The 18,617-nt window shown below is 36.2% G+C and overlaps 2 protein-coding genes and 5 non-coding genes across 7 annotated transcripts; 6 read left to right on the forward strand and 1 right to left on the reverse strand.

The window, feature by feature from the left end:
- Nucleotides 1–117: 117 nt before the first annotated feature.
- Nucleotides 118–12,034, forward strand: SRS2 (P-loop containing nucleoside triphosphate hydrolases superfamily protein). The gene is made up of 29 exons (XM_088804660.1): nucleotides 118–438; nucleotides 890–1,532; nucleotides 1,655–1,696; nucleotides 1,966–2,129; nucleotides 2,598–2,802; nucleotides 3,314–3,370; nucleotides 3,455–3,560; nucleotides 3,650–3,783; nucleotides 3,922–3,996; nucleotides 4,114–4,239; nucleotides 4,342–4,473; nucleotides 4,568–4,651; nucleotides 4,747–4,860; nucleotides 4,987–5,087; nucleotides 5,883–5,949; nucleotides 6,290–6,340; nucleotides 6,824–6,901; nucleotides 7,371–7,577; nucleotides 7,701–7,739; nucleotides 7,903–7,974; nucleotides 8,069–8,155; nucleotides 8,231–8,287; nucleotides 9,461–9,666; nucleotides 9,743–9,836; nucleotides 10,221–10,271; nucleotides 10,653–10,715; nucleotides 10,907–10,966; nucleotides 11,116–11,178; nucleotides 11,570–12,034. Exons 1-29 carry the CDS (start codon nucleotides 278–280, stop codon nucleotides 11,657–11,659), a joined length of 3,429 nt encoding a protein of 1,142 aa, XP_088660786.1. The 5' UTR covers nucleotides 118–277; the 3' UTR covers nucleotides 11,660–12,034.
- A 335-nt stretch (nucleotides 12,035–12,369) lies between these two features.
- On the reverse strand, nucleotides 12,370–14,930 carry LOC18605259 (orange protein). The gene is made up of 8 exons (XM_007038173.3): nucleotides 14,479–14,930; nucleotides 14,158–14,272; nucleotides 13,952–14,068; nucleotides 13,774–13,860; nucleotides 13,397–13,473; nucleotides 13,006–13,133; nucleotides 12,789–12,925; nucleotides 12,370–12,576 (listed from the first exon to the last, which is right to left on the reverse strand). The coding sequence occupies exons 1-8, from the start codon at nucleotides 14,664–14,666 to the stop codon at nucleotides 12,499–12,501; spliced, it is 927 nt and encodes a 308-aa protein (XP_007038235.3). The 5' UTR covers nucleotides 14,667–14,930; the 3' UTR covers nucleotides 12,370–12,498.
- A 917-nt stretch (nucleotides 14,931–15,847) lies between these two features.
- Nucleotides 15,848–15,951, forward strand: LOC148763778 (small nucleolar RNA Z107/R87). Its single transcript, XR_016025637.1, has one exon. It is a non-coding gene; the product is annotated as a small nucleolar RNA Z107/R87 (small nucleolar RNA).
- A 77-nt stretch (nucleotides 15,952–16,028) lies between these two features.
- Nucleotides 16,029–16,130, forward strand: LOC148763779 (small nucleolar RNA R30/Z108). The gene has a single exon (XR_016025622.1). It is a non-coding gene; the product is annotated as a small nucleolar RNA R30/Z108 (small nucleolar RNA).
- Nucleotides 16,131–16,203: 73 nt separating this feature from the next.
- Nucleotides 16,204–16,299, forward strand: LOC148763780 (small nucleolar RNA snoR31). Its single transcript, XR_016025636.1, has one exon. It is a non-coding gene; the product is annotated as a small nucleolar RNA snoR31 (small nucleolar RNA).
- Nucleotides 16,300–16,370: 71 nt separating this feature from the next.
- LOC148763781 (small nucleolar RNA snoR31/Z110/Z27) lies at nucleotides 16,371–16,470 on the forward strand. The gene has a single exon (XR_016025616.1). It is a non-coding gene; the product is annotated as a small nucleolar RNA snoR31/Z110/Z27 (small nucleolar RNA).
- Nucleotides 16,471–16,960: 490 nt separating this feature from the next.
- On the forward strand, nucleotides 16,961–17,033 carry TRNAE-CUC (transfer RNA glutamic acid (anticodon CUC)). Its single transcript has one exon. It is a non-coding gene; the product is annotated as a tRNA-Glu (tRNA).
- Nucleotides 17,034–18,617: the final 1,584 nt, after the last annotated feature.

Here is an 18,617-nt window from a genome sequence, read left to right on the forward strand (position 1 = left end):
GAAGTGGGCTTTGTTGAACCGTTGGAAGCCCAAATAAGTTATATTTTACATCCATTCAAACATAAGAGGCGAAGCTCAAAAGCTCAAGGCCCATAATTTGAACTTTCCAATTTCAAGAGGGAAAAACCAGAAACGTTCTTCAAGAATCAAGACGCCACTGCCCGCGACACCAATCCCTCCACCCATCTCGCAACAGTTCTTTTCACCTTCCAGGTTTACCCGTCGAACTATCAATATGTTCTGAGCTCTCGACCAACTCAGCCATAATCAAAAGCAAATGCCCAAAGAAAATGTTAGTTTCACGCCTCTCTCGCCCGCGAACCAGACTCCGCAGCTACAAAACCCTCGGATTTCTCAGAATTTCAGAGCCACCAAGCCTTTCCTCGTTCGTAAACGGAATCGCGATGACGGATATTTCACCGATCATTTTCCTTGCAGGTAATCCATTTTCCGTTAGGTTAGGGTTTCCTGTTTTTTCAATCGCGAGAAAGCTGTGGAAAGAAAATAGGGATTTTATGTCACATGTTCGATAGTTTTCCTGTTTGTTTGTTGATTGTAAAGCTGAGGCATTTTCCAGTTCTAATTTGAAAATCTTGATGCTCTGTTTTTATAGTGGAGAAAGTTTACGAGAATATCATTGCTTAGACTTTTACATCTTACTAGCTATTTTCCAAATAACTTAGTCTAATTTAAAAGCAATTCTTCCACATTAGACAAGCGAAGATGTGATGTAACACATCATTTTTGCCTTCTTTTTCTTGCTTCACCCCCCATCCTTAGAAAAATCATCAATGTTATAGGTTATGTTTAAAGTTGTTCTGATTCTTTGAACTTGTCCTGCAGATGTGTTAACAGAAACTTGTGTTTATTCTATTTGTTTTTGTTCCAGATCTAAGGATGGAATTGATAGTGGATTGCCAGCTTTAATTACTGGCGTCAAGAGAGTTCCTCTTATGGAGATACCTATGAACACACCATCACCATTTTCTACTGCTGGATCGAAGTCCATAAAGAGTCAAAATGGCGAGTTTTCTAATGTCAGACCCATGGCTGGTTCTATGGACACTGATTGCTTATCTGATCCTTTTATAACCCCTACAAAAAAACCAGATTTCTCTAATTTAAGTGATTCTTTCTTGACACCTAGCCTTCTAGATGAGGATTTTGATGAATCTATGTTGGAAGAAATTGATGCTATATGTGAGCAGCAGTCTGCAGCAAAAGCAGAAAGGGAGGATCTAAATGTCAACATTGACATGAGAGGTCAGCAATATGACTATAGTTGTAGTGATCATATTGCTGCTTCGATTCTCACTACTAATGAGAATGTAAGAGCAGAAAGTGCAGTAGATACCAGGAATTATTTTGGGTTAAAAGAGGACGATCTAAGCACTTTGGGGACAGTACAGAGTGGGGGCATGCCCGACGAATATTCAAAATACTTGCAATCTTTGAATGATAGACAGCGTGATGCAGCTTGTAGTGATATAAAAATTCCTTTAATGATTACTGCTGGTCCAGGAAGCGGAAAGGTCTCTTCCTCTCTCAAATTCTCATAATAGACTTACACATTCGCTCATTGAACTTATCTTTACAATAGTTCATTTCTGTTTGTTCATTTATAGTAACAGCTGAACTATCTTCTTTATTTTAGACTTCCACAATGGTTGGGCGTGTTCTGATGTTGCTTAATGAGGTATTCATTGTTTTTTCTTTGATAACATTTGCTTTGTCTTTCAATTTGCACTTTATTTTTTTCCTTTTAATTTCCTTTTGTCAGTTGTAGGTGGAGACATCCCCTGACTTGCCCTTTTTTTCTTCCTTTTAATAACATAAAAAATCTGACATCTTAGAAGATTCCAAAGATGCCCTAATTTTCTGTCTATCACTACCAGGTTATCCACTATTCTGTTCTTTTGACTAGTTAATTTTTTTTTTATCTCCAATCCTCTAAAACATTGTCAGGGTGTTAGTCCATCAAACATCTTGGCAATGACTTTCACTACAGCTGCAGCTTCTGAAATGAGAGATCGTATTGGTGCAGTGGCTGGCAAGGCAACGGCTAAAGAACTTACAATTAGCACTTTCCATTCATTCTCTTTGCAGCTGTGTCGTTCACATGCAGAAAAGTATGCCTAAGCTTCTTTAATGTTTTCCAAACTTAATGAGTGCATTTGCTTTTGGATACTCTTTTATCATAAGATAAATAAATCCTCAGTATGTTTTTAATTTCCTTTTTCATGCATTTTGAAAACCTGATTGAATTTCCAGTTGGCGTTTTTAATGTTTTATAGTATCTGAAAGTGCGAAACTTATAAGCATTGAGCCTCTGAATGATGTCCAAATATGATGCACTTCAATTATTAAAAAGTCAGTGAAAACCAAGGGCCTGGAAACATGCACAAGTGTGTGTGTGAGAGAGAGCTCTTGTCACTGCTTTGTTTCTCTTTCAGAGGACTACTGGCATCAGAGGCAATGGTTTAGAATGGAAAATAAAATACGTGGTTGAGGCAGAATTGAATTAAATGTACCTCTGTAAAATTTTTTAACATTTTTTGGTCATATCTGTATCTGACATATGAGAGTCTATGTTATAGGTTAGAGCGTACATCAGAGTTTCTAATTTATGGACATGGGCAACAAAGAAGAGCAATCATTGAGGCAGTGCGGTTATTAGAAAATGAAAAGAGTGGACAAAAGTATGATGCTTGCAGGTCAAGCACAACTGAAATTTTAAATGGTGCGAGACATCCAGAATATTTTAAGGATAAATCAAAGAAATGGCAGAAGTTTGTGACTCAGGTTAGTTATTTGTAAAATATCTGTATGTTCATATTTTAAAATTTATCTAATATTTCTGATGCAAAGAGTTTGCTTGCATTGACTATTTGCTTTGGTCTTCTGTCATTTTATTTTCTTGGTGCACTTGGTCGAGGCTAGAGGGTAATAGGGACTTGCACCTTGGATGTTCACCTTTCATTGGAGGTACCAACCACTAGGGCAAGCCTATTTTGACATCATTTTAACGACTCATCTAGTTTGACATGTTGACTTGCTGTTTTCAACTGCTATACAATTTGTCCTTGTTTGGTAGACTGGAGTTAGCTTAATTTCTTTTGTAGAGAAGGTTGCTGCCCTTTTGTTCATCACTGGAATAATTTATTCTGTGTCAATGATGCATCTTTTTAGAATCACCAAAACCATGAACTTTGCCCATATTTTATATTTGTTCTTAGCTTTTTTTCGTCATGTGGAGCTAGCAAAATGTTTCTTTCTTTTTGTGGAATTTAAACCTTATTATTCATCATTTCAGGCAAAAGCTTCTGGTAAGACTCCAGAAGAGTGCCGTAAAATGGGTGATGAAATAGGAGTAAGCTGATAAATGCTGTTTCATAAATTATTTTTCCTAGTTTTGCTTATGTTTGTGTGATTCTTAACTCTACATCTGAATCAGGCTGCAGTTCTTGGAAGTTACAGTGACATATTAAGGTCTTGCAATGCTTTAGATTATCATGACTTAATCAGTTGTTCAGTGAAGCTGCTCACACAGTATCCTGAAGGTTCATGCAATAGAATACATGTAGTCAATTTGTGCAACTATCTTTTTTTATTCATTTGCTGAAAACTTTTTGCTTTTTCCGATTTTAAGTGTTCAAGGAGTGCCAAGATTCATGGAAAGCCATCATAGTAGATGAATTTCAGGATACCAGTGCAATGCAATACAGTCTGCTGCGGATTCTTGCATCCCATAACCACATAACAATTGTTGGTGATGATGACCAGGTTTACCTCTTTATCTTCTATACCTCCATTTTAGGAAGTTGACTCTTTTTTTTTTTCCTTCTTTCCCCATTGATGCTCTAAGTTTTACCAAGTTCCTTTCCCAACTATGCTAAGCCAATGGCTTCTATGTTACTTCAGTCAATTTTCAGCTTCAATGGAGCTGACATTTCTGGTTTTGATTCATTTCGCAAAGATTTTCCAAACTACAAAGAGGTCTGACCACCTGCTCTTCAACACCTATGTATTCTACATCTCATTACAGAATGAAGTTTGTTAATTTACATCATTATTGGTTTTGATTCCCATATTTCGCATGCATTAATCATCCAGATAAGACTTATCAGAAACTATCGATCCACCCGCTGTATCGTTGAGGCTGCATCATGTCTTATACAAAATAATACAAAAAGATGCCTGTCAAAGAATTTTCTTTCTGAAAATTCCTATGGATCTAAGGTATGTTAATTGTGCCATTTTCTCCATAACTTTAATGTTTTCCAATTTATGTTTAGTTCATAACCTTTCTTTCTTCTTTGTGGTTTGATTGAAAAAACATAGATCACCATCAAGGAATGTTACAACGAGGATGCACAGTGTGCCTTTGTCGTTGACAAGATTTTGGAAACTGCATCTAATGGTACAATTGCTAGTTGCTCCTTTGGGAAAATTGCAATTCTTTACCGGAGGCAGGTCAAGCTTACTCTCCATAGTTTAAATATGATGAAAGTTTGATTATAGTTTGTAAATATCTACTGAAAAATCTTAGCTTCAACTTTTTCTACAGGTCTCGGGAAAAGTTTTTCAAACTACCTTCCGTAACAGGAAAATACCATTTAATCTTCATGGTGTGGCTTTTTACAGGAAAAAGGTTGCAGGAATTCTTTGAAATTCCTCTTCTATAACATCTATGGTAGTTAATTTGTTCCCAACTTACATGTTGATGAAACACTAATCTCTTGACAGGTAGTTAGAGCAATTATTGCTATGCTTAAAACAGCATTGCCTGCTTGTGATGATGGTGCCTACCGTAAAGGATTCAAGGCTTTGCTTCCTTTTGAAAAAGAGGAAAAAAAGAGGGTACACGTTGCAATTGAATGTGTATATGCATATTCTTGTTTTTCAAAAACTCCTTTCTTCAGACTTATGTGCTCAGCATGGTCCTCTGATATTTGAAAAAATTCCTTCTCATGCTCCCTTTTGCAGGTAATTGAACATGTAGAAAAAATTGCAGCTTGTAGAAAATGCAGCTTCATATCAGCTGCCAGTGACATCTTTAGTGCAAAGATTTCTGGTACCTTCAAGAGGTTTTCTTATCTATCTTCCTACAATAATTTTTCCTCTTTGTTCTTGTCTGATTAAACACTAGAAATCCCTTGTAAAATTAACTTCTTGATCATGATTGCTGGCTGTAGTCTGTTAGGCTGCTTATAATAGTGCTGAGTTTACTTTCTATAAATTAAAGTCCTGCTGCTATTGTCCTTTCTTCTCAGCAGTTTACTGCATTTGGAAAAGATGAAGGACTGACCTAATAGTAGTTAATGAGACCCACATATTGTACATTTTTTATTTTATGGTTTCTGTATATACCAGTCTGAATGCTGGTGCAAAATTTGACACTTGAAATGGAAGTGGGAAAGCATACGTAAGAAAATACCTGAGTTGGATGAAGTTAATTAGTCTAAAGAAAGTACCCACATATTGATTAGTTGTCTTAGTTAAAAGGGCTATTGCTAATTATTGACATTGGGCTCCTTGAAAGTCTCTTATTTTCACTCATGTGGGATCAGGTCCTGACCTAACATAATGTTGAATAGTAAGTATTGTTTGGAGCTAGTGACCTTCTGAAATAAAAGTGAGCAAGTGGCTAGGTGACCTTTTTAAACCTGCATAATTAGTACGGAGTAGCTATCAAAACATAGGGTTAGATTTTTGAAAGTTTACTGCTTCAACACGGTTGTTTAAATAAATGACACAGCCACTTCTTTTGGTGGATTGAGCATGTAGAAAGTTGCTTATCTCTGTGCCTTTTTTTGTCCAATAGACTGCCTGTCTAATCTCTCCTGAACATACTTAAACATGATTTCTACAATTGATCACAGAAGTCAACTTACACAAGGTCGTAAAGTGCTACTGACACTGGAAATGATATCAAAACTTGTTCAGAGGGTAAGTTATCAGTTATATTGTGTCAATTACTTGGATATTTCATCAATATTTATTCCCATTATTAGAAGAAAAACCAAATTTTATGTATGCGGTGAAAATAAAGGCAAAATGAACTGCATCTTGTGGTCATTTGTGACCTGTGGAAGACACCTTTCGTTTCCAACCTGTTTGATGTTTTTCTCTGCTAGACTCAAGTGCTTCTTCAGAGACAAAGTTTGATACTAGCTATGCTTTGTTCTAAGTCAGATAATAGACTCACATGCTTCTTCAAAGACAAAGTTAGATACCAGTCAAAACTTACTTTTCAGGGAAGTTCATATTAGTTATTGTCATTTTGCAGGAACAATCAATTTCAGCAGTCATAACTTCAGTATCAAACATGATACCTCAGGTTTGCTCATCTGCTTCCTGTCTTTAAACTTTTACAAGTAAATTGGCATAAGATTATTACGCTATTTTTCTAAAAGATATTGTTGCTAAATTAAATTACATTGTCATCAACTGAATATTGATAAATGCTTTCTTTCCCTCCGCTTATATTACAACAGACATATCCAAGCTTCTGCTCATTCAAAATTTCCAGTTTTCATCCTCTATCAAATTAGTTTAAGGTTCTCAATGCTTTCACAATTTCTCTTTATGACCTATTGCTAATCAGCTTGCTCTTTTGACCTTTAATCGAATTCCTCTTATCATTTTTTTCAGGCTCTCTGTGCCATTGTTGATTTTATTTAATTCGTAAAAGAGAATTATACCTCTGAAGAGTGTGATATATGCTAAAATGAGATGGCTTTCTCTTTAATGTGTCATTGCCATTTCATGGTTCTGTTATACTGACATTTCAATCATCTACTGATTTGGTCATAACTTTCAGAAATATCTTCTTGAACAACGAGCAGTTATAGACGTTGATGGAGGAAAATTGCTTAATGAGGACAATGATGTCAGATCTGTAAGTTACGAGTTTCCACGCTGATGCTGCAACTTATATTGAAGTTTTTATTTGTTAGGATATTTAATCTGTATTTGTTGTTAGACCAGGACAAACCCTTATTTACATTTTGTTTTTCTTTTTTGTTCAGGCTGTTTTTTACTGTTATTTTTCTTATTCATATGGTGATTACATGACAGTAGAGTTAATTGTCTATATGTGACTGTGGCCCTCTGGTTGGATAAAATCTGAAGATAGTGCTGGTTTACTTTAATTGTTTTTGTTGCATCTGCTGGTACAGAGTTCAGTATTTAGAATCTTATTCACCTTAAAGTCATTTATGCAGTCACCAAGCTGCACATCTGTTCAGCTTGTAACTCATCTCTAATAATTTCCACCAACTTTCTTCTTTCAAAAGCTAAATTTACATCCATTGATGAAGTTCTATGATCAATTCAAAGAATACATATTTCATTGGTCCACCTTGCAGGTTCTTCAGTACCTACTAGATGATGTTTCTGATTTCCTGTCTACCCAATTTACTGACAGAGAAGAGAACAGAGAGACTGGAGAGGAAAAAGGCTGTGTCAGTGTACTAAATTTTTTCATTGACTACATAACTGAGCGTGAGAGAGAAAATTTTCGTTCTCGAAGGCATGACAATGAAAATTCTGTTACCTTGACTACCATTCATCAGGTTGTCTATCTCCTCAGCAAACATTCTTCTTATATGTTTTGAGGATTCTCATATTAATGTCCTTCTGGAGTTGGTGAATATACTTTTCTGAACTTTGTCTTTAACTTACTATTGTGTTTGCAGTCGAAAGGCTTGGAATGGGACATGGTCTTCATAGTAAAGGTATATTCCTATCTTAATTTGTTAATGCTAGTTGAACCCTTACGGAAACAACTGCTACAATTATTCTATTCAAAATGACATCACGTGAAAATTTATGACATCACCTTCACTGATTCCTTTCAATTATCATTATTTATATCTAATAGATGATGCTGCAATACAGGCAAATGAAACAGAGATTCCTTTGATACATGAATTCAATGGTGCTGCAACTGAAAATGGGACATCGATAGAGGTATGCTTTTCCCAGGCTTAAAAGTTGACAATTCATTCTACTATGTTAATGTTTTAATCATGATGCTTACTAATTTGCAATCAAATATATTTAGGAGGAAAGACGCCTGTTATATGTGGCAATGACCCGTGCTCGTCAAAAACTTTTTGTTCTGTATGTTACAATGGATTCAAATTGGCAGGTTTGAACTATTTGAAGCTTTAGCAATATGGTGTTTACTTTTGTCAATTTGGAGGTAACATTGTGGCAACTGCAGATGCTTCAACCTTCACGGTTTCTTAAAGAAATCCCAGATCATCTTCTAGAAAGTCAGGTAGTTATAGCTAATTGAGAAGTTACATAGATTATTATCTCAATAATCTGTTGGCTCAGCCCTCTGATGTTGCTGCTCCTTCTATATGGCATATTAGTTCATTTGCATCACAGAAGTGCATAATATACATCAGGTATCAAAGTGATTATTTATTGTACAAATTTAAAATTGTCTGTCATCTTCATGGAATTTCAAAAAAAAAAAAAAGAATATGAAAATGCATTAAATTATTTATTTCAACTCTCAAAATATTTTAACCTACATCTCTCATTTGTGTGCTGTTAGAATCGTTATCTAGATTTGTAATACCTGAGTTTGTGTGAACCATTATCTAGATTGTGCAATACTTGAGTTTGCTAACACATTCTTTCTTGTGTGAAAGTATTGATTCCCTTTACTGGTAAGATAATTTGCTGCATAACAAATTTCTGGAATGGGTGTTTTGGATGTCATTTATGCAATGGGTGCTGGTAAAATAGTTGATGGGTGGATTTACAGGCTGCTGTCATTTTCTGGCGGATCAAAGTCTGAGTCGTGGTGAATGCTTTGTGTGGTTTTTGCTGAGATATACTTTATCATAGTGAAATGACCTGTTGATGACTTAAGAACTCTTTTTGGCTAAGTATATGTTTTTGGTGAAATGTTTCTGTTATAGATTGGAACTGTACAGGGTGGGCTTTCATTTTGTAAGAGAGGGTTCAGGCAATGGTTGTATAGGGTGGGTGGTTTTTATGGGTCAAACTCTGTTTTTCCTATGTAAGGCTACAAACTTATGTAACCCCATTGAATCATTGAATCAATGAAATAGTTCATGGCTTAGCGAAAAAAAAAAAAAAACATTAGCTTTTCTTGTAAGTTCCATTTTTCTTTGGATGGCATGTACTTCTCAGTATAACCTCTTAAAGCATTGAGTGATACATAGCTAAATACGGATTAAGTAGGCATTGGAACTTGCACTTTCAGAAGTGCAGAATTATTTGTCACTGAAAGTCTGAAGCTTTATTCACCCATTACTGACAAAACATAAATGTTTTTTCCCCATAGTAATGATCAAATCATTTCACTTCTGACCTGATGTTTTTGTGCTTACTCTCGTTAGTTTCCATGCCAGAATGTTTTTTGAGTTGATGGTGCTCACTTTGATTCCACATTTTAAATGGATATATGATGTAGGCTGAAGCAAGCATGGATGTTTTGAAAACCACACATCAAGACATTCCAAAAGAAATTGCACAGTTTACCACTGAACTGCCAAGTGAAAAGCAATCCTCTGTAGCCAACATGGTGCCAGAAAATTTCCTTGACGCTCAAAATAATGCAGCCTCAGAAGAGTCTGCAGAGTTAGTTAAGGCATGCAGTGGAAGTACTTTTTTGACAAGGTATTCCCTCAAACAGTAATGGATAAAGTGCTTTATGTAAATGCATCTTTCCTCAGCTCTTGTCATTTTCTTGCAGATTCAGTGTGGAGGAGAGATCAATCATCTCCCACTTATTCCATCAATGGGCCAGGAAGCAAGCCTTTCAAGAGCCTAGGAGGTTGCTTGATAAGGTAACCTTTGTTCAAATGTGAGGAAGGGTAAAGAGGCTCCCTTGTTTCCAAGTTTCAACAATATTCCTTTAACATCAATCCGTGTCTCATCACTAAGATATAGATTACCTTTTGTCTCCTTTTTTTCCTTTTCCCGCTTATTTGTTTGATTGGGAGAGGGGGGGAATGGGAAGGCTTAGATGTTTGTATTTTATGAAAAGGTTATGGACAGACTTTAGCCTTTAACCTAATCTCCGTTTTAGCTTTCTACAAATAGCATCTTAGTCTATATCAAACTGACTCTTTTCTGTTTTACTTTACTCCTGCCACGATGAACTGCATGTGATGTGAATATTTGAAGTGTGGTTTTTAACCACTATTTTTTTCTTTGACTTATACCTGCAGGTTCGCTTTGTAATTGATGAGCGCCTGAGGGTCAAAAATTATAAACACAAGGTCACGCCAGTTCTCCATTAACAATAGCCTGTTAATGCTCATTTAGCCCATGGCCTGTTCACATTAATCTTATCTGTGTACTTTTACTGTTATGTCAAATAAACTCTCTTCTGGTTTTGAGCGAAAAAGCAAAAACAAAAATAAAAGAGCAAAGTATGTAGTCTCTTTATGGGAACTTTCCCGCTGGATCGTCCCTGCTCTTAATTATGTCCCCAATTACCTGAACTGAAAGGGCAAACAAATGTCATTGGCCAGATTTGGCCTCTAGCAGGGAGGCTCCCAGGAGGAACAATTAGGATTTGGTTCAACCAATTTTGATTTCATATGTCTGTGCAAGATACAGATTATTCTAACAGTTACATGATTTACATTATTTATCAGGAAGTTCTGCGTGGATTAAGGCCATGTTTGAGCTGTGAGGAAGCATTTCACTACGCAGAATATGTAAGTATATATTGCTGTTCTCAACAGTCGGATTTCGTATAAAAAGATGAAAAGGATGTAGTTGACATCTATGATGGCCGACTTTTCTCGCTAGCTTTCTTATTCTGTACAAGTTAATTGAAGATTTCTTAATGCTTATTTCTTTTGATACAACCATAAGACGTTGATAATATGAGTACGTCCTTTTATAGGTAGTGAGGTGGGAGCAAATCCCTGCTGATAAACGTGCTCACTTAATGCGGGAGAAACAGGTTTGGCTTTTTTTCAGATTCTATGTTTCTGTTGTAGTTTTTCTTACTTCTTCTCAAAACAAAGTAACATACCATTTAGAGATAATTAAACTATTGATGCCTTCGTTCTCTTTTACTTCTGAAAATGGAGCTATTTTTTCATCTTCTAGGAGCATTTCCAGAAACTAAGGATGGAGAATTCGATGGGTTCATCAGCAGCAACATCTAAACAGGTATGTTAAAAATCTTTCATTTCACTAGTACTTCCCATCTAGCTACTTCATAAGTCATATAACTTCTCATCTCAGTGACTTCATTATCCATTCAAGATATTTATGATCATTAGCTCGTGTCTCGTGGAACCTTGCAAGTTCGCCTAGCCACATGATGAGGCATATGAAACTTGAAAGCTAAAGCATTTAACGCTGCACAAGATTGAGTTCACGCCTTGAACTATGAAAATGCATGATCATATCATCCGAACTCCATCATTTCCTCTCATAGTCATGAGTCATGGGATTGATTATCTCCACAAGTTTGACGCTTATGTTTCACATTAATTTGTCGAACCAAATCCGTCACCGGTCAACTTACGAAACAAACTATCATCTCTTTTCAATGTAGATTGCTTATCTGCAAAGTTTGGGCTGCACCGTCATTCCCACTTCAAGACTTCATGCTTCTCGTCTGATTGAGCAGTACAAATCGCTGTGACTATAGTCTGTTCTGAAGAAGCCTGCACATAACAGTGATACCCAGATCCAGTTGCATGTGGTATATTTTTAACTAACCTGGTGCGCTGTTAATGTGGACTATAAATGTTGGTATGAATAGAAAACTTGCATTGGCCTTATCAATTGGGTTTAATTTGATAGTGTTCAAATGCTAGGCATAACCAATGCTTTATATAGCTGAAAGATTAAATTACAAGATCTATTGTAATTGACCAAGTTGGATTCATTCCACATTAATGATACCCAGCTGAATGTAGGACAATATGATGCGTTTGTTTTTGTTCTAAGTAATGGGATGCTCTGCACAGAGAAAAATGGTTTGTTTTTTGGATGTAAAGTTCCTCAGTTGGGCTCAGTTTTTGTAAATAGGTAGGATTCACAGGTTCTCTTAGTTACCTTTTTGTATTCAGGATGATTCCTAAAGGGGAGATATTGGGAAGGTATACTGATCGGGAAGTGAGTATACCAACCAATATTTGGTGTTTTTGCTGATAAGGTTGTCTCTTGTATTTGAGCTGAGGGAAACCAATTTCTTCCCTTCGCATTCTAATGAAATCCCAATTTAACTTTCAAAAAAAAAAAAATGAATACCCAGCTGAAGTCCATATGACAATTGTCGACAATAATGATTGGAAGCAATGAACAAACACCTCACTGGTGTAACATTAGATTGCCAAAGGAGTATCGAAGTTTTTCATTTCAAAAGCAGATATTATTGTGTGCTTGAGATGTATGTATACACAAGATTGGTTATTTGTCACACTCAGATTACAGGAGCTCCAGATATTAATACAAGAAATAGAGGGTGAGAATGAACCTCTAATCAAATGGGTCAATTCTTGGGTCATGTTCGCTTGCCATTGCCATTCCAGTGCAAAGGCATGTGGGGCACATGACCTGCCAAAGCATAAAAAACCAAAAATTAGGACGGAACATATGATGATGTCAACAAATTTTACATCTGGCAAATAAAGGTAAATAATGAAAACTGTCAAAGGTGAGTTCAGCATTTGCATAAGCAAAATATTCTTCCTTTCATTCAAATTTCCTGGTTGATATGGACAAGTCCACAACAAACCATTGAAACTACATATTTTTTGATGATACACCTTTCCAGATCCTGAACAGTTTGAACATCTTTCTGTTTTCGGGGCTGATAGAGGCCGGTCTCCACCATTGACTGTTGAGACTGGTTCAATAAGAACAAGTGATCCGGTATTTGAGCAGCGAGCACAAGCAAGATATCCTGCACTAACCATCAAGGCGGATAAATTGAGTATTTGGAAAACAGAAGGGCTGAAAAACAGGAAAGATTCAGGAATTTACCAGTTCCAAGACAATACTTGCATCTTTTATGCTCCTGCTGTTTTACGTTGTTTATTTCAACTACCATCAAGGCTGAGATAACCCCAACTGCTCCTCCAGAGAATGATGCCACTATAGGATCAACCTGACTGCATTTAGCACCAATGAAACAGTGTTTAATACAACAAAAGTGCATCAACGGTACACCAAATTGATATCAAATAACAGATGCCTCATCTTTGGAAGAAAACTTGTGTATGCAATTATTTTGCCATCAACATTTCTAAAGAAAGATCTTATATTGTTTCAATAAGCTAGCTTGCAACAATTGCTGCAGTCATTCTCGCTCAGCAACTGTCTCAAAAGAGCCGAATAATGAACATCCATTACAAACCAAGAGGATTAGTCATACCTCAACTGCATTGGCAGATGCATGCTACGGATAAAATCAGCATATGATGTGCCCCCTAGTCCTAGCTTAAGCTCCAGCTATGATATGGGAAGAAAAAGAAAGAGATGGGTAAGGCAAAAGACATTATGATTCCAAGAACCATATCTAATTCTATTGTGTGTATTTTCATGTAAATAATACCAAGCCAGTCCACCGGCAAATTCCAAACAAGATTCTCTCACTAAAAGGGGACTTGTTGCTTCAGAATAATGAAGCAAACATTGTCATCCCCTTGCCTGTTTCCTCTTATATAATTTGATTATTTCGTTTAAAATACTTAACACTCTCAAAAAAATTATTCCTTTCATTCTATAGAGTTGAGAGCATGAGTGACTTACAGTGGGTGCTAGAAGTCCACCAAAAATGATAGTCCCAGCAATAAGAGAAAAACAAGTGGCATAATAAACCTTGAGATTGTCTGAGGTCTGTAAGCAACATGAACATCAATTACCATACAACTAATAACAAGTAAAACAATAAGTTGAGGAAAAAGCCATAAATGAAATAATATCTCACCAGCGGAGGCAGGAACGGAATGAATGATGGAAAATTAGGAAGTTCATTTTCTGTCTCTTCCTTCAATATACCAAGTTCAGCACTTTTAATCCTCTGTTGTATCCTTAGCCTCCGAACCTACGAAACATTAGGGGAAGGCTTGAGTTGTCATCTGATGAAACAAGGTAGCATGACAGGAAAGAAAGAAAAAAGTATCAAAGGATCACCTCTTCCATGTGGAGAAAGATTTTGTTTCGCCGACTTCGAATATTATCCTGAATTTCTTGCAGTTCCATCTTGGCAAAATCCTGGACTGTTTCAGGCCCTTCAATGATGCAAAATCTGCAGATTTTTGAAAGGAAAAAAAAAAGGCACATATTTACCAATGACAAGGCATAGCGTGAAAATGAAATTCCAAATATACTTAAGACCAAAATCTTCTATTTTCGTCATCAGATAGGCAAAAGTAGCAAACAAAGCAGTGAAATTAAAACTCTCAACGAAAATTCATCTACGTGGAAACCTCAATTAAAGAGCTAAGACTTTACCCGGCGGTTGATTCGGAATCAATAGAAGGCGCGAAGGAGGAAGACTCGGGTTCAGTCGCCATGGATCGCCATCGGGTATTCAATTTGGGCGTCGCGTGAACTAATTCAGAGCTAAAACAAGAGCGATTGTAAGGACGCGACGGCTTCACTGTATAGGAAACCGCCAAGACTCGACTCAGACAAACCATCTCGAAAACCTTCCACCTTTCCTCTCTCTCTGTTAATCAAATCTCCTTCCTTTCTCTGTAGCTTTGTTTGATGCCGCAGCCATTAATTTAACCAATCACGTCCATCTGTTGAGAAGAGCGTGAGCGGTGTTGTCCAGGAACAGAGGGAGGGAGAGTGAAGACAAGGGGAAGCATTAATTTTTGATGCAAATGCGAATGGCACGGATCCTTTTAACCAGCTAATGCTGCCTGACGTGGAACCATGATGTTCCCTCCCTTCCCCTTTTCTGGTTTAATTTTGTTTTCCCTTTGAATGCAACTTCATGCTATCCAGTGCAAAATTCAAAACAAAAGAATAATAATAAAAAATAAAACATTATCCAAAAGTTTTCTGATTTTTTGCTAATTTTTTTGACAACCTTGTAGCCGAGTTTCATTGGCTAATAATTTTATTCTTCTAAAATAATAGTAAATATTTTTAATAATATTAGTAGCAGTAATATTTTATTTTTTGCTAATAGTAATAATTATGTTTGTAAATAATGAAATATATATATATATATATATATATATATATATATATATATATATATACGAACCTAATAGTAGGAGCAAGTTGTGGTCATTACACATCTTCGAACTAAATGCAGTCTCATGTTAGAAATAATACTATAAAATAGTAATATAATAAGGTAATATTTAGGTTAAATCTATCATTAAATTTATATTAAAACGATTAAGTAAAATTTTTTTAAGTAATTAAAAAAATTAAACTAATAAGATTCAGGTGAAATCACGGAATTTACTTGTCCCATGGTAGTTGATAAGCTATGAATTATAGTATGAGTGGCACAATGTTTTTTCTAAAAGGCCAACGGATATTGGGCCTAGTTTTCAATTAAGCCCAAATAAGAAAAGAGAATTCGGGCCGGAACAAGGACCCGAATGATTTACACGGCTTCATTGTCACCAGATCATTTTTAGGGTTAGGTTCCCTCAAAAACCCTAGAATTTTTACTCCTATAAATGCATAGCCACCAGCAGCTGTATCACCACGCAGCTGCGTTCGTCTCATCCTGTTCTCTCCGCTTCGATTTCTATCTCCAGCTTCTTAATCGTCGTATGTTACTGAATTTCAATGTCTGTTGGAGGTTTCTTTTACTTTTTTTTTTCTCTTTCATATAACCTCTCATCTCAGAGGAGATCGCTGTGATGACCACGTGAAATTCAAGCTCAACAGACCGGATTGCAGGCTTCTCTTCTTTGAGAAGTTTGCGTGTCGACCACCCCGCTGAACTGAGCGATCTTTCTTCTTTTTTCCCTTGTCTATTTTCAATCTTTTTTTTTTGTATTTAAAAAAGTGAAATTGTTTTGTGAGAACTTGGAGGTTGCGATGAGGATTTACAGCTCCCTCTTCTGATTCATTTCGTTGAAGAAATCGGCTGGCAGAATCGAACCTATAACTTTATCGCCACCACTGAGCAATCTCTCAATTTTTACTATCATTTTTTACTCAATTTTGAAAGAAAAAAAAATGGTCAAAGTTTGGTTTCGGTAGTGGATGAGGATGAAGCAAAAAATAAATATATAATCCAACACTTGATCTGAGATATTCATTATCGAGTGATGTTCAAATCATTGCTTCTGAATCTACTTATGAATATTAGAGATGAAATACTGATATTAGTTTAGTGTTTTTTGTGATTTCAATAAAGACACCTTGGAGGCATCAAGTGATGAATTTGGAAAACAATCTTAGGACACCTTCCTACATAGCTTTGATAAAAGCTATGGATGAGAAGAACATTTCCTTTCTGATGATGACCACCATGAATCATTTTCACCTTTGATTATTCTCCTTTGTTGGAATGGAAAGGAGGGAAGGGTTGAGCTTACCATATCTGATTGCAGTTGGAGGAAAATGGTGGAATACCATTCAATACCATTTGGGTTTGACGGGTCATATTATTGTGGTTTGATTGCCCTTGCTAATACAAGGTGCTCGGGTTATCGACGGTTGCCATAGCATTGGTATGCCAATAGAACAGCAGTTCAATATAGTCTTAGTAGACTATTAGCTCCTGATTCCTGAATTGAATTCAATTCATTGTTGGACTCAATATGGGAATCCTAATGAAGACATGAGTTCCTCTTTTTTATTCCATATGGATTTTGCTGTCACTTTGGATTGACAATATTTTCAGATTCAAATACAAAATTAGGTTGGGCTTGAGCGTGGGGCGGGGAGTAGGTTCGTAAACTTTAATTGAAAATAAAAATTGATTTTGGAGTCTTAATGGAAAACATAGCAATAATCCGTTGTAGTCTAGTTGGTTAGGATATTGGGCTCTCACCCGAAAGACCCGGGTTCAAGTCCCGGCAACGGAATTTTTTTAATACCTGCTAGATTCACGGCAAATAATTTTGGAATTTCTTCTTTGCTATCTGATTCATCAATATGGGATAGGCAAATTTTGTTTCATTTATTCACAACTCTTGTGCACAAATAAGCCTGTTTCGTCTGCAAATTAACTTCAGATTGACACTCATGATTTCAATTTGCTGCACTATGAACAAGTTCTACAAAGTGTTTTATACAGATTAATCTTTGTACATTCATTGTGTGTTACAGTCTCAAGAAAATATTAAAGTGAGATTGATTATTGAAGTATTTATACTATTCTCAACTTGTGAGATTTTTTTTTATAAAACAAAATTATCATTACATGGATGTGTGTATTATGAGAAAGAAAAATAAGAGAATAAGATTGAGTTTAAGTCAGACCAACTTAAATTGAAATTTTCAAAAATTAATATCAACTAATTATTTATATGTAACAAAAAAATAATATTACACTATATTAACACATAATTTCTATTTTGTAATACCTTATACTACGTATCCTCTAAATTGAAATAGAGACTTGAAATATTCTAGGTGCTAGTTTTCTTTGCAGATAACGATCCAAATCTGCTTTCCACGGAAATCCGATCCACCAACCTTGCATGTTGATGATGTTATCTTCGCCCAAATGATGAGTTTGGTGTGCCTAACTGGCTTCCCTCTGTAATTGACTTAATGCAAAAAGAGGAACTGATTTAGCTACTCAAACAAAGTAAAGAAATGATATCAATAGTTAAAATTCATACAGTCATGCCTGTTCAAGTTACCTAAGCCTTGATGTTATCAAGTGTTCAGGTACAAAGCAGTTCGGCATATTTTGTGCGTATATAGATGGAAAAGAATTATCCTTTACCAAAGCAAATAGATACTACTAAAAGACTCCCAAATATCTATCTCATGAAAAGTGTTTCAGCATCGAATCAAATACATCTATCTGATTGTTTCAGTGATGGGTCGATACCGCACCATGTGAGGAAGGGAACACAGTAATATTGACCTGAAAGAAAATTGTTTAACTATAGAACCAAGAATTGGGCCAAAGGGCTACTCATATATCGCGTTGAACTTGTGGGAATTGGGTCCAATTTGAGAGGCAACTTGGATTGGGAAATGGGATACTGCATGTGAGGTGGTCCGACCGCAGCATGAGTCAATCAAAGCAAGCATTGTGCGCCCACACGGGTTCAGCCAGTTGAAGCTCAAGTTTACAAGTTGAACCTCCTGGGGCCTTGCTCCCTGTCCTCCTGGATTAAAGGTTCAACTGAGTTTTTCTCATTCAGATGGCCCAGAAAAAGGAAAATAATTCTGTTTGTGGCTCCAGCTTGTAGCCTAGATTCTAGACAGGTCCCAAATCAAGTTTAGGTCCCTCGCCAATCCTTTCCACTTTGAAGGGTTTGCCATGCCAATGTCTAGCTGCAGGCTGAAAACCCTGAAATCAAGCTTTCCTTTCCACTCCAACTTGCTTTCCTTTTAAGATAACTCGATATAAGCAATCGTTTGTGAACAAATATCTAATAGTGTAATACATAATCATCTATGAGATACTAAGTATCATATTTAATTTTAGG

The sequence above is a fragment of the Theobroma cacao genome, chromosome 3 (genome assembly GCF_053813885.1).
Source record: "Theobroma cacao isolate CCN51 chromosome 3, ASM5381388v1, whole genome shotgun sequence".
Taxonomy (NCBI): Eukaryota; Viridiplantae; Streptophyta; class Magnoliopsida; order Malvales; family Malvaceae; genus Theobroma; species Theobroma cacao.